This window comes from Taudactylus pleione, unplaced genomic scaffold (genome assembly GCF_031769625.1).
Source record: "Taudactylus pleione unplaced genomic scaffold, aTauple2 ptg000560l, whole genome shotgun sequence".
NCBI lineage: Eukaryota > Metazoa > Chordata > Amphibia > Anura > Myobatrachidae > Taudactylus > Taudactylus pleione.
In genome coordinates, this window is record NW_028284962.1 from 1,286,683 (window position 1) to 1,307,999 (window position 21,317).

A 21,317-nucleotide genomic window follows, 5' to 3' on the forward strand; every position below is an offset into this window, starting at 1 on the left:
GTACCTTTTGCATTGAATGTGGATGTTATTTGAGCCAGTGTTGCTTGTCTGTTACCACGGACAATTCTGGCCAGACACTGCTGGTCATGATCATTAAGCACCCATGGTCGGCCACTGCACTGTCCACGCGTGGGTGGTAATGCCTTCTATGAGGTATTCCCGGTACACACGTGACAACGTAGATCGATGAATGTTGAATATCCACACAACTTCAGAAATGGAATGTCGCAGTCATCGGGCATTTGCTCCAATAATTCATGTCACCTTGCCATGAGCAGCCTAGCCGGTGTTCAAACTGACTCAGTAGATGTCAGAATACAACTGATGCAGGTGGTGATGCTACCTACCATTACCTTTACATACTACTATCCCATGACTGTTGGCATACCTCTAAAAAAAATAGGTGGTGTTCTAATAAATATTCCAGATTTAGCTTCAATAAGCAATAATTGAGGACACTCACCAATGTCCAGTTTTAAGAAATGATTTATTTAACTTCACAACATCATATGAGTCGATGTTTCGACCCTCAGGGGGTCTTTGTTAAGACAGGTCACACAAGGATCAGCAGCACCAGGAGCCAACCATGAACATACTGACACTGCCTCCAGAGCCACCCTATATACCTAAAGGTTAATGTGATAATGAGACAAATGATAACACATTTCACCCTGGAACGCATGACTTAAGGAAACATAGGGACTAATAATGCTTCAGAACACTGTAGGGACCAAACATAGCTGGAGAGCATTGTATAGATACATCTGTTAACTGGTGAGGTGTGTACTAATAGACCCAATCTGGTGTAACTAAACAACCTAAAATGGCAATCGCGGCTTGCGTCACACCTGGTACTCATGCATATCCATAGAAGGTGTGTGCTGTTTTATCCAATCAGCGTTAAAGGCCTACAAGATGGCAGGCGCGACAATCTCCAAACAATAATATTAACAATAACAGGTGAATAACAACATTGTCATGGTCCGGACACTTAAAACCTCTTTCCTACCTCTCCAGTGCATGTCCAGGCTAGTGCTAAGATCCGCTCATGCTGTACATCGCTCACGGCTGGTGCTGAGGTCTACCTGCGCTGATCCTGCCCGCTCTGCTCTGTGTCCTGTCACTGTGCATGGATATGACTCTCCGCAGTCCCTTGCTCACAGTGTTTCTCCCCAGCATGATGGGATACAAACTGCATGCCTGAGTTCCCCCCAGAACAACAGGAAGGGCACAGCCATGTTAGACTCTGTCACCTGACACTCTTCCTCCACTTAGAGCGCTTCTCCCAGACCAGCTGATCGCAGCATCCAATCCCTGGAGATCCATGTACTCCGTATCAGAACAGTTCCAGTCCGATATATCCAGTTCCAAAGTCTGGTAAACAATTCTCCAATACCATTTTGCACTCCAGTCTGGTTTTACCACTGAGACTTGTCCTTACTGCCTCCATCAGTTCCAGCCGATACCGTCAATTATCGGTCTCATTCAATACCTTCAGACATTGGTCTCATTCAATACCTCCAAACACTGGCCTCATTCAATATCTCAAATCATTGGCCCCATCTGATACCTCCAGTCATCAGTTTCATTGAATACCTCCAGTCATCGTCTCATCCAATATCTCCAATCATCGATTCCAGCTGTCATCTCTAAAACATCGGTCCCATCCGATACATTCATCATCGGTGCCAAACCGATTCAGAAATCCAACTCCTCACCATCGGTCTCAAACTGATTCAGAACTTCAAACATTTTCATCGGTCTCCAACCGATTCAGAACTCTAGTTCATCACTATCAGTTTAAAACAATTGCAGCTCTTCAGCATTACCGGTCATTCTGGCCCTACTCAACATCGGTCCCAACCCGATTCTGCTCATCTATACAGTATCATTATCTCTAGCTCTCATTCCTACTCGCTGTTAATAAAGACTTTGCATTCCTGTTCTCGGCTTTGGGCCCATCATCCTCTATAGCTCCTCTAACTCCTCACCTCATACATAAGGAAGTCTTGGCTCAAGCCTCCCAACTTCATTCACGCCTTCCAAATCTCCAAATCAGCCTCCCATGCCTGTTTTGACAAACTCCAATCCTCAGGCGTGACAAATATGAAGCATGAAGAGAATTAAAAAAAATTGTCACAAGCATGTTATACCCTACTGTATATACCCTATAAAGGGAGCTAGCTAATCACCATAATAATTGAAATATCAGATACAAGGCATGTAAGTTCAAAGATGACAGCATATTTAAATCATACTCGCCTACTTTCGAGCATACATAGCAGATTCTGAGTTGAGACAAACAACGTTGCACTGCAAAGGGTGCAAATACATTTAGTTATTCATTTGTATCGCCACAATCAATAAATGGTTCAGCACATCCTCTGAAGTACCTGTTGTGCAAATGTCTCTTCACTGTGAACCTTAGAATCCGCTTCAGATTGGTCTAGGTAGGGATATTTTATTTTTAAAAGCCTTGTATAATAACCACCACTCAATGTTTTAGTCTTCCAAAAGTCTAGCACATCATCCATATAAATCATCATATAATGAATACACGCTTCCTGCCAGGGCAACCAGGAAATCCCACTGGGGCCATCTTTTTATGCTGTGATGCCCACTGGAGGTATGGCTGTGCCTCTTTAGTACCTCTCTGACAGGTACAGGCCCCAGTGCCTTGTACCCACTTCAACCTACTCTCAGCAACCCTACTTGCTGTATAAACCTCTTTTAAATACAATATACAATGCAGTCCCTAAATGTCCAGCATTTATTGCGTTCCCATGGATCATGCCAAGTATTCCCCCCATCCCTTCTGGTGTTGGCAATTCTTACCACCAAGAATTAAGTTATAGAAGTAGGTACTAGTAGCCTACACCCTTTTAGCTCTTACAGAACTCTAATTGAGAAAATAGGCATATCGGGGATAATGTAGAGTTAAATGCATTCGTGCCACCAGGGCTTAAAGTGGTCCTGGAGAGGTGGTGGAACTCATCTGACGCCTACTCCCCACTTCCCCGCCACGCTAGTCTGAAGGCCAAAACAAGTGTGAAAACTGTTCTTTACACACACACACCCTGTTGTGTATAGGAAACTGTAAAGTGAATGGCTGGGGACTATGGGGGTCATTCAGACCAACTGGTGAGCCGCAGGACGCTCGCAAGCGGGTCGATGTTCCCCACTGCGCATGTGCACGACGGAGGGAGCTCCGTCGTGCGCATGCGTGAGACCCAGGGAGCGACGGGCTTTCCATCGCTCCGGGTCTCGCACCAAAGGGGGCGTGCTGTCGATGCTGATTGACAGCACGCCCCCTTTGGTGGGCGTGCCGGGGGCGTGCCTGCCAGACGTAGGCGTTCCCATGGGAACGCCTACCGCCTGCAGCCGGCCCCACTGACATCACTAGTGATGTCAGTGGGAGTGATTTTGGCTCTGATAGAGCCAAAATCACTCCAGGGATTGTGGCAGGGAGACCCTACCGCAGGGTCTCCATCGCAAGTCCGATGGTCGCAATGGTCAAGACCATCGCGACCATCTTTTTGGCCGCTCGCATATGCTGTGGGTGGTCACCCACAGCTATGCGAGCGGCCAGGAGGCCGCTCCATTTTCATGGAGGAGGGCCCTGATTCAGAGCGAGCGCTCTGGTCAGAGCGTTCAGCTCTGAATCAGGCCCTATGACAGTATGAAATACATTTTAGATTCTTTTTTAGCACTCCTGCCATCAGCTGAGACTACAATGTTAGATCACTTAAAAAGAAAAAAAAATTCTATATCATCAGTGTTAGTTTTCTGCCATGCCTCTGAGTTTGTTTTTTTATGGGGTCCCCACAAACTAGTCTATGTCACTTGGGTGCCCAATGTTTTTTTGCAACCCCTGTGTATTTCTTTTGCTTGATTCTTTCTGTCAGGACTTTGACTATTTCAGTACATAAAGATAAACTACAGTTGCCAAAGTTCCATTGTGGTCGTTGGAGGATCTATCCTGGTTGCTGGCGTTCATCACATGCAGTGTGCTCAGAGTTAAAGTGATCATCTGTTTCTTAGGTGTCGTCAGGTTGTTGGATTCCTTGATTGCTTATTATTCCAAACCTGATTCTATTTGGGTCACATGTTCTGAACATCCTATGGATCACAGACGTCTAGTATAAAGCCTGTTACTAACTATGCCTCATTGTCTGTGCAACGTTACTTTCAGGTCTTCCTTGGACTCCTGCCAGATCCTCGCTGTGCCTGGTGTATGCTGTGGACCTCGCTACATTCCTGCTCGTGTCCCAGTTCAAGTTCTGATACAGGTTATCAGCTGCACTACAAAGCTCAGCATTGCCATTGTCTTTCCGTTGTTATCCTGCTCTATTATTGCTTTTCCATTCTACGGTACACTATTTGGTTTACTTGTCATTATTGACTCATACGGACAATGGGGTTACTTCTTCTACAGTTGTCAACTGCACCGTTACAGTCTATCCTCATTGGAACCCCATCACATCGCAGGGCTCAACCCTGCTTCGGACCTTCATTACGCCGCAGGGCTCAACCCTGCTTCGGACCTTCATTACGCCGCAGGGCTCATCCCTGCTCCAGACCATCATTACGCCGCAGGGCTCAACCCTGCTCCGAACCTTCATCACATCTCAGGGCTCAATCCTGCTCCAGACCTTCATCACATCGCAGGGCCCAATCTTGTTCCGGAACCTCATCACGTCTCAGGGCTCAACCCGGTTCCAGACCCTCATCACGTCTCAGGGCTCAACCCAGTTCCGGATCTTCATTACGTCTCAGGGCTTAACCTCGTTCCGGATCTTGTTACATCTCAGGGCTCAACACCGGACCTCCGTCACGATACAGGGCTCAAACCTGTTATTGACCTCCATTCTATCCTGAGGAACTAGCCTCGTGTCGGACTTGGGGTTTCACCCCACACCAGTTCAGCGTGTACTTCGAACTTTGTTTCTCACAAGGGCATAACCCTGCACCTGTTAGTGCATGTCATGAACTTTGTGTTATTGAGATTTAATGTGGAACTTTGCCATACAGTTTTTGTTCTTGAATAAATTCTATTTACTTTTATTTCGTGCTAGTGATATTTCATGAAAAGGTCATTCCTAAAACCACCTCAGTTTATATTTCCTAGTAAGCCTGACTCTTACCAGAAGTTTCAAGTGTCTGTAACCGTGACACTTTCCTTACCTATATGCTGGTTTCTCTGAAGAAATTGAGCCTTCCTAGGTAGACAATGAGCGTCTCTCTTTCTGTGGGACTTCTGTGCAGGGACTTGTTGGTGGTGGAACTAGTTCCACCTACCATTAGAGGTGGCGGAACTCAGGACCTCATTCAGAGCAAGACGCTATTTGTGCTCGCTCGTTCAGAAAAAGGGGCTGGCTATTTAAACTGAGCGCTCGCTCTTTGCGGTCTGTTGACGCCTCTATGTCTGAGCGAGCGTCCGAATCATGTGCTCGCTATTTTGTAAAGACGCCCCTTGGCCGCTCGCATCATACGTCATCTCCGCTATTTATTAGATTAATCGAGTACATCAAAAGGCGTATGAACTGCTCGCAATTCTTGTGGTAGCATTTTCCTACCGCAATCATGCAAGCAGTTCAGGCTAAAAGACAACCAAGTGACATGGTCGATGACGCTGCTTTGTTAATTATGCACACACTTAAAACGCCCGTTTTGACCGTTGGCACGCCTGCGTTCGGATCTCCACTCCCCGTTTTCAAGCACCTTCCCCTGTTACCACCCACAAACGCCTCATTCTGTCACTCAAATTACCAGCCCCTCACTATTTTGCGAGCGCACGATTTCCGACCGCACTGACTGGTTGGCGCATGCGCATTACGACCCATATGCATGCGCAGATGTGCGAACATCGCTCGGAGCGAGCGAGCGGCTGCTTACGAGCGGCTCTGATTCAGGCCCTCAGTTCCACCCTGTTCCTGCCCACTTTAACCCATGCGTAACACCAACATACACCGAAGAAGATGTACACAAAAACACGCATTTATTTGTGCATATGTTTAGCCTGAGTCATCTCAAGATGTGTTCAATCTTGTACCATTTGTGCCAGATGTATGCAACTTGTCATTAGGTGTACGCCCATGCTAAAACCTCAATACCCTATTTATACACAGTATAAGATGTAATAAAGTGTAATTTAGAGAGAAAATAGTGGTTTGACAGCTATTAATAGCTTCCAAACTCATATGTTCTATATAAAATATAATTACAAATACAAAATACAAATGAAATTATATTATATTAAAGTAAATTAAATGAAAATACATTGCCATGAATAAAAATCAAATTAAGTTCATGTAAATAACATATGTTATTTTCCCCTTTAAAAATTAAATGGGATTCTTCTTTTTGGTAGTTGTTCAAATGAAAATGTCAGTTAAGTAATGCTAACAGATGGCTATGATTTTATCCAACTTAAACACAAAACTAATTATTTAAGTGCTACCATCTAGAGATATCAATATGCAACCAGCCAATCAGAAGTGTTTAGCTAGCGCTGTGGATCATCATCATCATCATTGTGTATCCCTGCACTAGGCCTCCATTAATGCCCACTTGAGTGGCAACTATGGCCCTGATTCAGAGCCGGACGCTCTGACCAGAGCGCTCGCTCTGAATCAGGGCCCTCCTCCATTAAAATGGAGCGTCCTCCTGGACGCTCGTATAGCTGTGGGTCACCACCCACAGCATATACGAGCGTGCAAAAAGATGGTTGCGATGGTCTTGACCATCGCGACCATCGGACTTGCGAGGGAAACCCTGCGGTCGGGTTTCCCAGCCGCAAGCCCAGGGGTGATTTTGGCTCTATCAGAGCCAAAATCACTCCCACTGACATCACTAGTGATGTCAGTGGGGCCGGCTTCAGACGGTAGGCGTTCCCATGGGAACGCCTCCGTCTGGCAGGCACGCCCCGGCACGCCCACCAAAGGGGGCGTGCTGTCAATCAACATCGACAGCACGCCCCCTTTGGTGCGAGACCCCGAGCGATGGAAAGCCCGTCGCTCGCCGGGTCTCGCGCATGGGAACGCCTACCGTCTGGAGCCGGCCCCACTGACATCACTAGATAGAGCCAAAAGCTCTGATAGAGCCAAAAGCACTCCAGGGCTTGTGGCAGCGAGACCCTACCGCAGGGTCTCGTCGCAAGCCTGATGGTCGCGATGGTCTTGACCATCGCGACCATCATTTTGGGTGCTCGCCAGCTGTGGTCAGGGCCGCCAAGAGCCAATACGGGCCGGGGTAATAGGGGGCGTGGCCTAATCTTGGGAGGCATGGCCACGCCCCCTTGGCAAAAAAAAAAAGAAATCAAAAAGATTTGCAGCGCCGCTGCGCGCTGGGGAGGGGGGCGCTCTGAGCCCCCTCAGCCCGGCGCAAAGCCAGGGGGTGCGCGATCAGTGTGATCACTCCCCCGCACAGGCATAGGAGACTGCTATGGCTGCTGCTCAGCAGCCACGAGCAGTCTCCAACTGCAGCTCAGCACACGCTGTGTGCTGGGCTGCTGTGAGGGAGGGGGGGGGCGGCGTCAGACCCGGGCCCCCGTCGGGCCCCTCAGGAAGCCGCTCCCCCCCCTCTCGGTGCCCCTGGCTGTGGTCACCCAAAAAGGAGGGACGGCCCTGATTCAGAGCGAGCGCTCTGTCAGAGCATCCGGCTTTGAATCAGGGCCACAGTACACAATAAATACATACATGAAAACAAAGGGTAAGAAGGCTGTGATACCCACTTTATTAGAAAAGGTAAGACATCCTTTGGTAGTACGAGTGACCATGTAGCCACAGATGCAACCGCATACATATACCTAAAAACTCTAGACTTCTCCAAATACAATGATCTCTTAACGGCCAAAACTTCTACTTCTAATAACTACTCTCACAAGCAAAGACCATGTACTGAAAACACAAGGGGGTGATTCAAATGTTAGTACCACTGGCTATCAGTGCCAGGCCCTCAATGGAGCAATTCAATTGTTGCTCCATTCTGACTCAATAGGCACCAACATTTTTGCTCGCCCCCTCCTGAGGAGGTGAGCAGAAATGTGTGCTAAGTCCTGGTTTTGGGCACCCTCTCTGGGCGTCCTAGCAGGGACTTTCGATTGGTTTAGCTACTCTACACGGCTAAAATCAGTCTCATTAGGCACGACAAGCGTTATAATTAACAGGCACCAGAAAACAATGGAATTGCAAGTGCCTTAAAAAGCAAATGAATCGCCCCCAAAATGCAATAAAAACACTACTACCTATTGCCTACCCAGATCCTTGCCTCATCTCTGCCCCCCCATTTATCATCTTAATGAGTGCCTTACATCTAACCCCCGTGTTTCACTATCCTTGTCTACCTTTTGTCTCATTACTACCTCCTGACACATACCCTGCCCCTTCTAAAATCATTCATCATCTATTTTGTACCACATTTTATAACGTCAGAAATATGCAGGAGCAGGGGTAAAAGATAGAGGAGCACAGGCCAAACGGGGAGTTTGAAAGCAAAATGTAAATAACATAAAAATGGTAAGACTTGTACATTTGCCCCTAGTCATGAAGCTGACAAAATAAAAATATTTATGCTTATATAAATCCAAGAATCAATATAACTCAAAGAAGAACAATATTTTATCATAACAGTTATAAATTCATACAATGTTGTTACTTATATCATAGACAGATGATACCTACCTTACAACCTTCACAGGTAATTACACCATAGTGTATTCCAGATGACTTGTCTCCACATATTTTACAAGGGATAACTTCTATCTGTGCTGTAAATGTAAACAGAGGATTTATTTTTATAACCCATATATCTCTGCACAGGAGTATATGTTATAATAGCTTCATTACATACATATATAAAAAAAACTGCACAGACTACATGACGTGAGATTGGCTGCAATAGTTATACTGTAAAAAAAATATTTACATCCAAACTAGAATTAAAGGAACAAAAATAGGCAACGGGATAAATGGGTAACTAGGCATGCACTCAAATTTCTAATTTCCTGTCTTTGTGGAACCCTAACAGTGGATTTTTTCCAAGCCAAATAATTAGTACCACTTGCTTTAGTCAAAGATTAAAGACCAAAGTTGAGAACACAGGGGGTCATTCAGACCTAGTTGCAAGCATCGATGTGCTCGCAACCGGGTTGATGGGTAGCCCTGCGCACATGCAGCGGCCGCACTGCGCATGCGCAAGCCCCGGAGCAAGAGAGAAACTCTCTCGCTCCGGAGCTCACTACAAAAGGGGCGGCTGTCAATGTTTCTTAAGGAACGCCTACCGTTTTGTGAGCGGCCGCACTGACATCATCAGTGATGTCAGTGGGGAACTTCCTGCTCCATCAGAGTAGAAAGCTCCCTGGGGCTTACGAGTGCCCAGACTCAACCTTAGGGTCTGGTCGCAAGCCCAGATGGTCGTGATGGTGATCACCATCGTGACCATCACCCTAGTCGCTAGCTAAGCTGTGGGTGGCAACCAACAGCTTAGCTTGCAACCAGGAGGCCGCACCAAAAAAAAGAAGCGCCCGCCCTCATTCAGAGAGAGCGATCATTTCTTGCGACCGCCTCTGAATGAGGTCCACTGTCTTTATCCTTTATTTACTGTAAGAGGACACATATGTCAGCCTGTCACAAACACACATGTGACTAATCTAATAAATCACAACTTTTTAAACAAAGACCATTAGACAGCCAAATAATGCCCACAATAATGATACGCATCCAAATCAACCTTGATGAAACAAAGTAACAATTGGTAAGCTAGTTCTGTGAATTGATATAAGGACCATTTCCTAGGCTTGCAAAAAAAGTGTCAATTAAAATATGGTAAACTGGAGACAAGTGGAGGTATATATAGCATAAAAAAACAATAATCATTTCTGTGACAGTGCTACCAAATCAAGGTCACTGTGTTCTGAACAGTGAGTGAATGAGTGAAGTGCTTAAATCAGGATGTGCTGTAAGACCCTATTTCTGATCTACTCTTAAGGTACAACAATAGGGCTCTAAAGTCTAAAAATAATATTAAAGGACAAGTGTTATACGTAACTGGATGAGTTAAGAGACACAGTTTCACTTCATATAACAAATGTAACCCTGTAAAACACCATAACAGCACATTACAACTGCCATGGACATAACAGTAATTTTTATGTGCCTGATTACCCCATAAGAACTCTCTAGGTAACACTTTTGGGTTATAGTGTCATTAGAATACATAGCCTTATGTCAAGAGTATACTATGTACAGTATATTGCATTTAGTAGCAATAACATTTTCCCATGAATAAATGCAAGACATCCACAGGCTGAATCAGAGTTGGGAGCAATGCAAAAACACAGGAGCAACAGCTGGGCTAAACCATGTTGCACTGCATGTGTCACTTATTTAAAATATGCAGAAAAATGGAGATTGCAGTGTATAATTTAGGCAGTCCAACATTTGCAGGCTACATGCACAAGGTGATGAAAAAATATCTCTGTGAATTAAGTGGTGATGCCCTGAAAAAGGCCCGGACAGAGCAACTCCGAGGGCCCCACACCCAAGATATTTTTTCATCACCTTTCTATTTGTTTGTTTATTATTTTTGTAATTTTAATTCTTTCTTATTATATCAACACTTATTGATTATCTTGACACATCTATACTTTACAGTTCACTATCACCTTTCTTCCTTGGCTGGATTCTTTGGGCTGCCCTGCGCCTCGGACGTGAACCCCTTAATGTTAGGGACGCCGGTATAGAGGAGCCTTGACACTGGCCCGGCACTTAATCATATATTTGCAAATGTATGCAACCTATACCTCTGAATTTCCATTATCATGTAGGATTCAAGTATATTTGCTAATATTGCTGCAGTGTGCTGGAGGAAATCTCTTTTTTCTGTGGTTCAGAGTAAATCCCGCCCTTTACAAGCACCTGGGCAATATCATTAAGCTGATGTGAGCGACCACCATACTTTCTATTTGCAGTTCTGAGAGGCATGAAGGGAGCCAGCATTGGAAGGATGTGCTGGTCCGTATAATGCCATTTGGAGGTTTTTGGGGTACCACCTAGGTGAGTCAGCTCTCAGCTTATACATGTGCTGTTATTATGCAGTACATTAATTGTAATTATATGACCCAGAGTGGGTGCTACTATTTTGTAGCAATAATAATTTTGGAGTGAGCGTTTGGGCGTGGGGCCCTCGAAGTTGCTCTGGCTGGACCTTTTTCAGGGCATCACCACTTAATTCACATAGACATTTTTTCATCACCTTTCTATTTGTTTGTTTATTATTTATGTCATTTTAATTCTTTCTTATTATATCAACACTTATTGATTATCTTGACACATCTATACTTTACACTTCATTATCACCTTTCTTCCATTTGTCGTGTGATGCCCTGGGAGTGGTCCTTGGCTGGATTATTTTGGGCTGCCCTGCGCCTCGGACGTGAACCCCTTAATGTTAGGGATGCCAGTATAGAGGAGCCTTGACGCTGGCCTGGCGCTTAATCATATATTTGTAAATGTATGCAACCAATACCTCTGAATTTCTATTATCATGTAGGATTCAAGTATTTTTGCTGATAGCTGCAGTGTGCTGGAGGGAATCTCTTTTTTTCTATACCTCATAAGCTGACTGCACAAGGTAAGCCTTTGGCTGGGTAACTGTATAATTCTACCAAATGGAGCAACTATTGTACCTTCTATAGTTGCCTCATATCCAGCGCTATTTTTATATATATAAAAAAGGCACTGGTACTCACCTAAAGATAAATTAATACAAATTTATAGCAGCTTATATACTCTAGAAAAGTCTTCAGCTGCTTATTTTATTCATTTCTTAAATTATTTCACTGATTTTTTTCCTGTTTCTGAAATTAGATATAAAAATGAAAAACGGGCTGTTACTGCATACCACTGAGAATCACCAGATAGAAAGCAATGTTCATACCTTAATTGCAGTGTGAGCATAGGCGTGCGCAGAAGCCTGAACAGGGGGTGCCTCAAAGAGTCCTCCCCTCCGTCGGGACATGGACTACCCCCCTCCCCCACCTGGACATATACTACTTACTTTCCAGTTTACCCGAGTGAGTAATCTATGGGCCTGATTCAGACCCGTCTGCTGGATGCGTTCGCTCGCAGTCGTCAGCTGCCAAAGTATGCAAATCTCGCGATTGCATGGCAAGGCATTAGCATGCCCACTATGTTTTGTCGTGCGATCGCGGTGTGTATTTAGACGCCCACCAGCCTGTCTTAAGACGCCCACTTTCCCTTAGTAATACACGTCATCTCCAGGAAATGTATTCAACAATCGGTAACATCGAGTACCATCGGACCCATACGCAGCACTTGTGGCTGACCATACCCTACCGCAAGCACTGTGAGTGCTTCAGTGTGTAATTCAGCCATGTGACGTGTATTATGACACTGCATCTTAATTATGCACGACTCTGAAACGGCGTTAAGATGCACAGACATGCCTGCATTCGCACCACCACACCCCCATTTCCATCGACCAACCCCCCATCACCACCCACAAAAGGATCGTCCGGTCACTCATTCTAGCGAGGCGTCTATGTATAATGGGCGATCGCTTTGCGATCGCATGGACTGCTTCCTGCACGCACACTGCGAGTTATACACATGCGCACCTTGCAAACATCGGCTCGCTACGAGCGAACGCATCCTGGCGAACGGGTCTGAATCAGGCCCTATGGCCCAGAGGGGTAGGGGAGTAGTACACTACTTGGCGCAGGGAGGTCCTGTGCTGTCTCCTGCATACGTCAGTGAATGTGAGGCCATCATTTGACCAGTAAAAGCAGGTGGATACATATTGTACTGTGATCTGACTCTGTATTACAGGGCCTGAACAACCAGATTAGTGCACTTTTAACATTTTGTGTGTGGGTCAAATACTGTAGCTCACTGTTTCATGACTATGCTGGACAGCCTGAACAGATTTAGCTAATGGCTGCAAACACACCAGCGTAGGTTAACATAGCCAGATTAAGGATGGGGGGAGGGGGCGTTACTGTGCCCTGAGCCCCCCTCTCTTAGGGAGCTCTACCCAGGCTAGAGTACACTGCTACACTGAGCACTACCGTGTATTTTCTAAGAGCTGCTCGAGGTGGGGTGAGCCAGATGATGAGTAGGGGCAGCCTGGATGACGAGTGGAGGTTGGCCGGAGGACAAGTGGGGGCTGGCCGCATGTCAAGTGGGGGTGGTGCTGACCAAGATGGGGAAGACCGGAGGAGAGGGGATAGCCCCCCTGTCTTAAATGCCCAAGGCCCCTCCCGAAGGCTTAATAAGGCCCAGGGTTAACTGTACGTTTATTTTTCAATTTCACCTTGATTAAAACCAATGTTATCTCATCTAATAGCATCATCATTTGTATTGCTTCTGATATTGTTGTGCAATGGTTAGACAATTTTATATGTAAAAAAAACAAACTACATTGTCTGGTGAAATGTGTGTGAGCTTGTACTCAGCAGCAGTAGATTCAAATCTATATGTTTCTAGGCCAAAGCCCTAAGGGGCATATTTATTAGCTACAGGGTCAGCGACCTGATAACTATAAGTTCTAATTGTTGCTATTCGTGGCAATAACAAATTAACAATCACCTAAATGTATTAATATAGGCCCACAGGGACAGGGGCTCTGAAAGGAGCCTGCTCCTGCGGTGTGTAAGAAGTAAAGGGATCAAATGAGCAATCCGTTCACTTCTTCTTTGGCAGCTGTGCGCATTACCACACATGCGTGATCTGCTGCCCGCGCCTGCGCTAGTAGAGAGTGCCGGGGAGGGATCTCTCACGCTAACTCTTGCGGAAAATAGCCTATAGTCTACAAGGGTAACGCCATCTTCAGATATGTGTGTGCAGCCTTGCAGTACAGCACTGCTAATTAAACTATACCTCCCAATATTTAGACATGCAGAATTGAAACCCCACCACCAATGAGCCAAAACTACCCATATCCTCCTAAAAGCTCCATTTGAGCAAATCTCCATCCATTTCTGTGTAAGCCCCCACTTTTGATGTCCGCAATTCAGGACTGTCCCACCGACATCAAAACAAAGACACGCCTACCCAAGTATGAATTCTGCAGTGTGACAATTGCAAGTGATTGTGCTTAAGCTGCACTGCTACAATACTTACACCAAGGTGCTGTAGGTGTTTACTGCATGTCCATGACCGATAATGTGATTTGGTACATTTATACCAGGAAGATAAGATAAGGAAAGCAGTGGCATGAACATTAAGGAATAGAAGGGATTGGTCTACAGCAAACCAATGGTTTAAGTACAACTCCGATGAGCCAGAACCACTCTGCGTATATGCTGCGATGCAGCTACAGCTCCTGTCACAGTGTGACAGAAGCCGCAACCTGACTGAGAGGCTGTGGACAGTTGTCGGCCCCGTTTTCTGGGTGTGCCGAGGCCAGGGTCTATGTCTTCCAATGCAGATTTCCTGGCCACGGCAGAGGAGTTCCGGTGGCCATTCTGAGTAAGCTTAGGTGGCTGCTCAATGGTGATTCGATACTGCATTCTTGGATGCCGCAGCGGATCACAGTAGCCGACAGGAGTCGTCTATTTACACAAGACGCCTCCTGCAGCATCAGCATATATTAGCATTGCTGCTGCGGCCAAAAACACAGCAGCAATGTTAACAGAGTACAACTCTGAATCAGGCCCTATGTTGTAAAGAATTATAACATCAAACGGGACTTGATAAATGATAACAATGCTCCTCTTTAATAATGAAAGTGTGCTACATTAAGATTCCACTAGGTGGTAGCATACCACCACAATAAAAAGAAAAATCTAATTTCCAACTGTAGTAGTGGAAAACTGTAGCACAAATACTCGGACTACTTTTGTGCAAATTTACCGATTTTTGTCAGGGAAGTGAATGTTAGGGCACAGACATTTGGAATAACTGAGACTTAGGAGAATTGATGGCATTCCCTGCTAAGTGCAGATGAAGCACATAAGTACACCTTATTTTCTACTGAAGTGACAAAAAGATTGAGTTTTGTCAGTAAAATTTATTTCAATTAGATAAAGGGTTGAAGAAAACACATTTACAGGGGAGAACAATGTAAAAAGTTCATGCAGAGTGGGCCTAAAGCGTTAGTACAATTTTACTTCTCGCTGTGCCTTTTCAATATACCCACTGCTTTGCCAGGGCCGCAACTAGGGGGGGGGTGGAGGTGCATGTGCACCGGGTGCACCGCTGCACCCGGCGTCAGTGACCTCCTGCCCGGCGCCGCAGGGAGACTCTAATGCGGGCGCCCGCTGAGATTTTATTACCAGCAGGCGCCCGGCTCTTCTCTGCAGCGCCGCGCTAGCTGGAGGCTGAAGTTCTCTCCTGAACTCCAGCTTCCGGCTCTCCCCACAGGCACTATGGGAGAGACGTAATGATGTCTCTCCCATAGTTCCGAGGAGCAGCCGGGCAGACCCAACGGCGGCGGTCACAGGAGCGGGGTTTAAGGTAAGTTTTTTTTTTTTGTGTGTGTGTGTAAGCGGCACTACAGGGGCATTACCAGGGGGACTACAGGGGCATTACCAGGGAGCACTACAGGGGCATTATCAGGGGGCACTACGGGGGCATTACCAGGGTGCACTATGGGGGCATTACCAGGGGACACTACGGGGGCATTACCAGGGGGCACTACGGGGGCATTATCAGGGGGCTCTACATGGGCATTATCAGGGGGCACTATGGGGGCATTACCAGGGGGCACTACAGGGGTATTATCAGGGGGCACTACAGGGGCATTACCAGGGGGCACTACAAGGGAATTACCAGGGGGCTCTACAGAGGCATTAGCAGGGGGCTGTACATGGGCACTACGGGGGCATTACTAAATGGGCACTACAGGGGCATAACTAGGGATATTACTACATGGGCACTACAGGGGCATTACGAGGAGTCTCTACAGGGGCATTACTAGGGGGCACTACAGGAGCATTACTAGGGGTATTACTACATGGGCACTACTAGAGGGCATTACTATATGGGGACTACAGGGGAATTACTATTTGGGCACTACAGGAGCATTAATATGGGGTCATTACCATATGGGCACTACAGGGGCATTACTATGGGAACATTACCATATGGCCACTAGTACAGGGGCATTACCTCAGCGGGCATTACTATAGGTGCACTTCTGAAGGGGCATTACTATGGGGGCACTGCTGCGGGGGAATTACCAGGGGGAGGGGCGCCAAATTACTGTTGTGCCCCGAGTGACAAAAACCCTAGTTTCGGCCCTGGCCTTACATAGCTAGGTACATGTGAAGAGAGATAAAGTGGACGGAGCTAAAGTACCAACCAAACAGCTTCTGACTGTCATTTTTCAAATGCAGTCTGTAAAGTGACAGTTAGGAGCTGACTGATTGGTACTTTATCTCCATCCACTATATCTCTCTCCAAGGCTTAGTACATAGACCCCATAATGCTTTTGCAGTGCTGTTACTAGGGTGGGTGTGCACCTTCTAATGTACTTGGTGGCCATACAAATACAACTCAAGAAGTGTTTCAGCTCCTAGATACCATGATTTGTAAATGACCCTTTATGTACTGTATATAATATCTGATCACAGTAACGCGTCTTCTTTTCTATTGCACAATGTGCCCATGGAAAGTACATGAGTGCAGGGCCAGTGTACAGCATTTTATTGTGTGGGATCATCTTGGAAAGTACAAAAAATAATAGTGAATATTGTGTATGTAGTAAATAATGTGTTAAATTGAAGAAAGTACTTTATCCTGCCTTGCAGACTTTTATTCCTATTGAAGCCACAGATATATTCAGTAATGGTCATTCTACTGTCTTCTCCTGCAGACACCTCTGTAATTCTTGCGCTGCCACCAAAACACGCCTACACTTTAGTGAATGTTTCCTTTGTAAGGCTTTCATTGCTCTTCTTGATCCTACATGTAAACGCTGCTGACTACACCTCATTTCTTCCCTTGAGCCCTATCAGTGACGTGGTTCTAGGCACTGGCATCTAGAATAGCCAGTTTCTCTGGCTGGCAGCCCTCTGGCATGCAGGAACACACAATGTACTAAATGCCCGTAGCAAAAATCGCAGTTTGTCTACATTATCCATCACACAATTAATTGTGTGTAATAGGAGTTTTGTGGGGACTGTCAATGCATTTTTTCCATTTTTAAACCTAGATAATGGTTATAAAATAACAAAAGATAAAAAGTATTCACCCATCTACACATATAAAACAAACGCCTTACACATCTGTTTATATTGCCAGTCTTAATATTGTTCTGTTTCTCTCAACCCAGTTCATCTATCTACTGTCACATGTCCTTTTAAGTCTCTGATCCTTCATCACTTGTCTTCCTCTCTTTCTTTTTCTGTATCTCCATTTCTGGTCTTCTATTCTTTCTCATTGATCTCTGCCCCCCATCCTGTGAGTGACTCACTTCTGCTCTCTATCCCACGTCACAGCTGCGCTTAGTACTGTGTGGGCTCCATTATGTAAGGGGCAGACTGGGGGGCACGATTAACCTTTTTCTTGCCTGAACCACATTTATGTGTCCATAATGCACAATACAACAATATTTAAAGATTGCATAAATTTAAATACACGTCGTAGCAACACTAATATGAAATTAATGCCTATTAATGCTGCAACTATAGAAAATTGATGGGGGAGGTAGAATCATTAGGACTCCAGAAACATGCCAGAGACTGCTGTGTAGGTAATTTATATATGAACAAAGAATTTGATGGCAATAAAGACACAAAGGCATTTTCAGTAAAAGGTGAAAGCTCTATTGCTGTTAAAAATTAGTTTTTTTCTATTTTTTTTTTTTAAAAATCTTATATTTTTATTTAAACATTAGAAATGGAAGCTGAAACCAAGCTTAGGGCCAAATGTAGCAGGGTCCGATTTTACAAGAGTGGTGATTTTTCCCACAATTTTGCCACTTGATATAAAGTGATGATTCTTTTTAAACGCAAAACCAAATTGTTCAGGATTTGATGCTGGGCAACAAGCTAGGGCAAACATGCCTCATTTGGGAGGGGCTCCTTACAGGGTATGCTAGCATAAGTATGTTTAACTTTAAATATATGATACTTCCAATACTAACCACCAGAATTGTGATTAGTGGGCCTGATGCTGCGTTGTACGCAAATTTAGGGTATTTTTTGCAGCACAGATTATGTATCTGTTGTTAAGTGCGGTAAATGCGTACTTTCAATAAAGCTTGATGATATTCTATTAAGCATATCAACATGCTTCGTTATGCCAATCATCACCTTCATGATGGTGACTGTTGTACAGTAGTTTAAAAAAATTTCATAAAACAAATCTAAACAATCTTTTTTGTAACATTTTTTTACTCCATAACTGTGTTGTATACATTGTGGTTAGGAGGGTATTCGGTCAGATGGTTAACAGTAACCATGTCGACATTAGAATACCAACATGGTTTAATATGTCGACAGCCACCATGTCAACTTGCACAGAATGTTGACATGTTCACAATGTCGACATCTGAAAAGTCACCATTTGAAATGTCGACATTCTAAGAATTCTGGCGGTTAGGGTTAGGCTGCAAAGGGAGAGGAGTTTAGGGTTAGGCACTAGGGGGAAGGTTCGGGCTAGGGATTAGGGTAAGAGATAGTGGAAAAAAATATGCCGTTCCTCAAACCCCTGCGCCAGAACCCCTGCAAACATGACCGCTGGGACCCAGAAGTAGACACTGGAGCCGCTGCTGCTGCCAGGGCGAGGTAAGACACCACTAGACCACCAGGGACGGGCGAGGTAAGACACCACTAGACCACTAGGGACGGGTTGACGACAGTTCATCACGTCTACATATCAGTCGTGTAGACATGAATGTCAACATGGTCACTGTCGACATTCTAAGTATGTCAACATGTTGCATGTCTACCTGATGAATGTTGACAAAGCTGCCGACCATTCACACCACACCGTTTAGGAACAATCCTCTCATTAATGTGTTTTTATTTGTAATAAGCAACTTTTTCAATAGTATGTCATTTTATTTTCCGATGTTTGTCACAAGTAAACCATACATCCCAAAATTATCAGCTGCAGACTCAGGACATCTTGCAAGGCCATGCCCCTTGTCTATGACATTTAACACCCCATTTCTCATCACTCTGGGGGCTTGCCCAGCACTCCACCAGCTGCCGGGCAACTCCTCTCCAGGCAGTGTGGATGACACACGTTTGCTCACGTCATTCATTTAACCGCTGCTCTGCATAATAGAACAGCATGTGACAGAGCATCCACCAACCTACTCCGCCCAAAAAGCGAGACTGTCCTGCTGAAATCCAGACTGTTGTGAGGTATGAAGAAACTACAGGTTCTAGCAAGCCATGGCATGCTTTGGCAGCCATGGGTATGCTGGCACATGTAGATTTACAAGAGCCAACATATCCAAACCATTGACCAATGACCAAATCATGATAGGACTTGCAGGGATCTGTAATAAACCAGCTAAAAATCTCATCTATTTTTTAACCAGTTCATAACCCCACACCCACTGCACCAGGGCTGCTGGATGAGCTCTAATATATAGAGGGGTATTCAATATGGGAGCGAAAAGTCCGTGCTGGACTTTTCGCTCCACATCGGAGAATTTTCAGAGATAAAGTATCGGGCGCGCGCCCGCTTTATCCCCGTATTCAATATAAATCCTCCGAAAACGGGACCTGGCGAAGTAGGATTTGCGTAAAAAAATAAATTTTTCCTTGAAAAAATTGTAGGACCCCCCCTAAAGTTGTAAAAACATGGGGGGATCACTATGGGTACCCCCGTTTTAGCCTGCAAATGAAAGTCGGGGATTTAAACAGCTGCGGCAGGTGCTTTTTTCCCGACATTGAAGAAGTGATGCAGAAGAGCACTTAGGTTATTTTTTTCGTTTTTTTAAGTGGTCCCATCAAATTTGGGGTACATGAAAATGGGTACTAGCATATTTTGATGTCCCTAAAGTAAGTTTTAAAAAATTCTGCAATTGTGCACCTGCCGCTATAATTCTATTCTAGAAAACACCTGCCGCATACTTGCAGAATAGCCCTGAACCTATTTCCCTAGTTTTAAACAATTTTTTCCCATTTTTTTTTTACCCCAATTTTTTAATTAATTTTTTGGGGTGTCCCTATTTTTTTTTTTACTTTTTTTGACACAGTTATTTTTTAAATGTCATTCCCAGGGGTGCAGGCTATTTTTTTTAAGCCTGCACCCCTAAACCCCGATTCTGCACTTTTTTTCGACACCTATTCAATGGTGAAAAGTTATCCCCGTTTTTATCAAAGACTTTTCGAACCTGCGAAAAGTCTTTGAAATTGAATACGGTGTAAAACTAAAACCTGCGATAATGACGTCATAGGTGCAATATTAAGCAAAAATTGAGTTTTCGCACCCATATTGAATTCCCCCAAAGAGTCTTCTGAGGGGAGGTACATATTTCTTGCAGTCCCAATTTACCTTGGGGATGGAGCCCCACACTGAACAGGTTTGGGCTGGTGGACAATGTGGCAGGTGAACCATACACAGTGATAGCTGCAAGCTGGCAGAGGATTTTTTGGGTGGATCCCATACTATCTGTTCTGCCAATGATAAACCAGCCTAGGCTGCCAGTATTGGGCATGGCTCTTTTAAAACTACAAGTACCAGCAACACTTTTGGGAAGGGGGACACAATATTTCATTTTTATTTTGTCATTTTTAAACTGCAAAGATCTGTGCTGATGATGATAATCTATAATCAACAACAGGGATATTTGCACCAGCCGTCATGCACCAGCAAATGATACTCCTATTGACAGACATATCTGCAGCTTTACCTATCCCATCCTTATTGTACAGGAGAATGCGCCTTCCCTCCTGCAAACTGCCTTTCAAGACGTAAGGCGGCGCAAGAGTCAGGTGCAAGTCAATCAGCAGTCCCACAGAAGTGTGCATTTACTCTCTGAGCACAATGACCCACGTTACTCTATACAAATGGGTTTACACTCTACTTCTCTGCATCAGTCCCTGAATAGTTATTATAAAAAGATGTGTACTCATCTACACCTTCATTTGTTCATGTAGCATTTTGATACATTTCTAATAACTCATTACCCCATTGTTACGCTTATGCTACCTACTGTCTGTTACCATATGTACTTTTATTTATCTTGTTTGTTGATTTACCTGTACTACTGCTCTCTTGCTTCTACTGTCTATTTGACGTAATATAAATGTAGTAAGAGTAATTTCTGGCCCAGCTACTAACTGAGCTTCCTACAGATTAGACCAGATAATTCCAGACACAATGACTTTACAT

General features: G+C 44.8%; 1 protein-coding gene across 4 annotated transcripts in view; it reads right to left on the reverse strand.

Annotated features, from left to right (window-relative positions):
• Positions 1-21,317, reverse strand: part of LOC148481812 (nuclear receptor ROR-beta-like) — a 94,280-nt gene that overhangs the window by 48,086 nt on the left and 24,877 nt on the right. For 2 of the 4 annotated variants that reach the window (XM_088452948.1, XM_088452947.1), the window contains exon 2: positions 8,682-8,767. In XM_088452948.1, the coding sequence (XP_088309074.1) occupies positions 8,682-8,767 (86 nt within the window). Of the gene's footprint in view, positions 1-1,991; positions 2,066-8,681; positions 8,768-21,317 lie in introns of those variants that run through there. The other 2 variants (XM_088452950.1, XM_088452949.1) reach the window with 2 other exon arrangements.